This window comes from Physeter macrocephalus, chromosome 5 (assembly GCF_002837175.3).
Source record: "Physeter macrocephalus isolate SW-GA chromosome 5, ASM283717v5, whole genome shotgun sequence".
NCBI lineage: Eukaryota > Metazoa > Chordata > Mammalia > Artiodactyla > Physeteridae > Physeter > Physeter macrocephalus.
The window spans coordinates 46,079,099-46,080,571 of NC_041218.1; the positions used below are offsets into that span (position 1 = coordinate 46,079,099).

The 1,473-nt window shown below is 45.3% G+C and overlaps 1 protein-coding gene across 1 annotated transcript in view; it reads left to right on the forward strand.

Moving 5' to 3' along the window:
* The window catches only part of PDE1C (phosphodiesterase 1C), a 554,160-nt gene that overhangs the window by 483,785 nt on the left and 68,902 nt on the right, over positions 1-1,473 (forward strand). The window contains 1 exon segment of the mRNA XM_028489915.2: positions 868-1,043. Coding sequence (XP_028345716.1) covers positions 868-1,043 — 176 coding nt within the window.

Below are 1,473 nucleotides of genomic sequence, written 5' to 3' on the forward strand. Positions count from 1 at the left end.
CCCGGTCCGGGAAGATCCCACATGCCGCGGAGCGGCTGGGCCCGTGAGCCATGGCCGCTGAGCCTGCGCTTCCGGAGCCTGTGCTCCGCAATGGGAGAGGCCACAACAGTGAGAGGCCCGCATACCGCAAAAAACAAAACAAAACAAAAAAATGATATCATCTTTAAAAAGATCTCCTGCATGACCGATCTCCCACAATCTCCATGCTGTCTGTGCCTCTCCACCTTCCCCAGGAACATAAGGAAATCACCTTACTCTGGCCTTGGGGATCCTGGGATCAGAGGATCTTGACTTCAGGGGGAGGGAGAGCTGGAAAGAAAGAGGACCAAGTGACTGGGTAACTTGGAAAAGTGGTCAGTGTGGAGGCAGGTGGGTGAACTGTGGAACCAAGTAGAAGTCAAATTTAAATGCATTAATTTCTGAAAGTCAAAGGCGGCGAATTCTTGTGTGGGGAACCTAATCATATGGAAAAAGAACATCTGAAATATGGGGACTACGGGGATGATCAATAGTCATGAGGCTGAAATCTTGGGGGTTTTTTTTCCTTCTGAATATGGAGACTTTCCCAGCTGTTGAATATGGAAAATAGGAATTACAAAGCTCAGGCCCCAGGAATTTCACGACAGTGAAATTGAGTGTTAACTGAGTGTTAACCACTCTTCTCTTAGGCTTGTTTATCGGCACACATTTTCCAAACACTAACCCTCCTCTTCCGTATGGTTGTGTTGTTTTTTGGAATTTTTGAATTTTATTTTATTTATTTTTTTATACAGCAGGTTCTTATTAGTTACCTATTTTATACATATTAGTGTATGTATGTCAATCCCAATCTCCCAGTTCTCCTGTATGGTTTTTTTTGTCCTCCAGTTTGAACAACATCAGTTCGGCAGATGCAAAGCGATCAGGTGTCAAGAGCTCTGGCTCAGAAGGAAGTGCCCCAATCAACAATTCGGTCATCCCTGTGGACTATAAGAGTTTTAAAGCCACTTGGACTGAGGTGGTGCACGTCAATCGGGAGAGATGGAGGGCCAAGGTGCCCAAAGGTAATGTGCTGCTGGGGAATATTATCCAAACCACTCAGACCCGCTTACAAAGCAAGGCACTGCTGCCCCTTATTTATAGGTGTTGCAAATGAAGCACAAACTCAGGATATAAATTCAAATTGCTGAATGTTAGGATCGACCATCTTTTGATCTTCATTATATCTAACACTCAGTGCACGAGAGAATGAGGCTGACCACCAAGCGTCCCTACAGCGTGACCTTTGTGCTATATGACCAGACTCTTCTCGAAATGAAGATTCTACAGAGAATGGGTGTTGCTATTTCTTGGTTTCTGCTAGGCCATTTTGTTATTCTTATTTCATGTCATGCGGCACATTTGCATCTTTTTTTTTTTTTTTTTTTTGTGGTACGCGGGCCTCTCACCGTTGTGGCCTCTCCCGTTGCGGAGCACAGGCTCCGCGGCCATGGC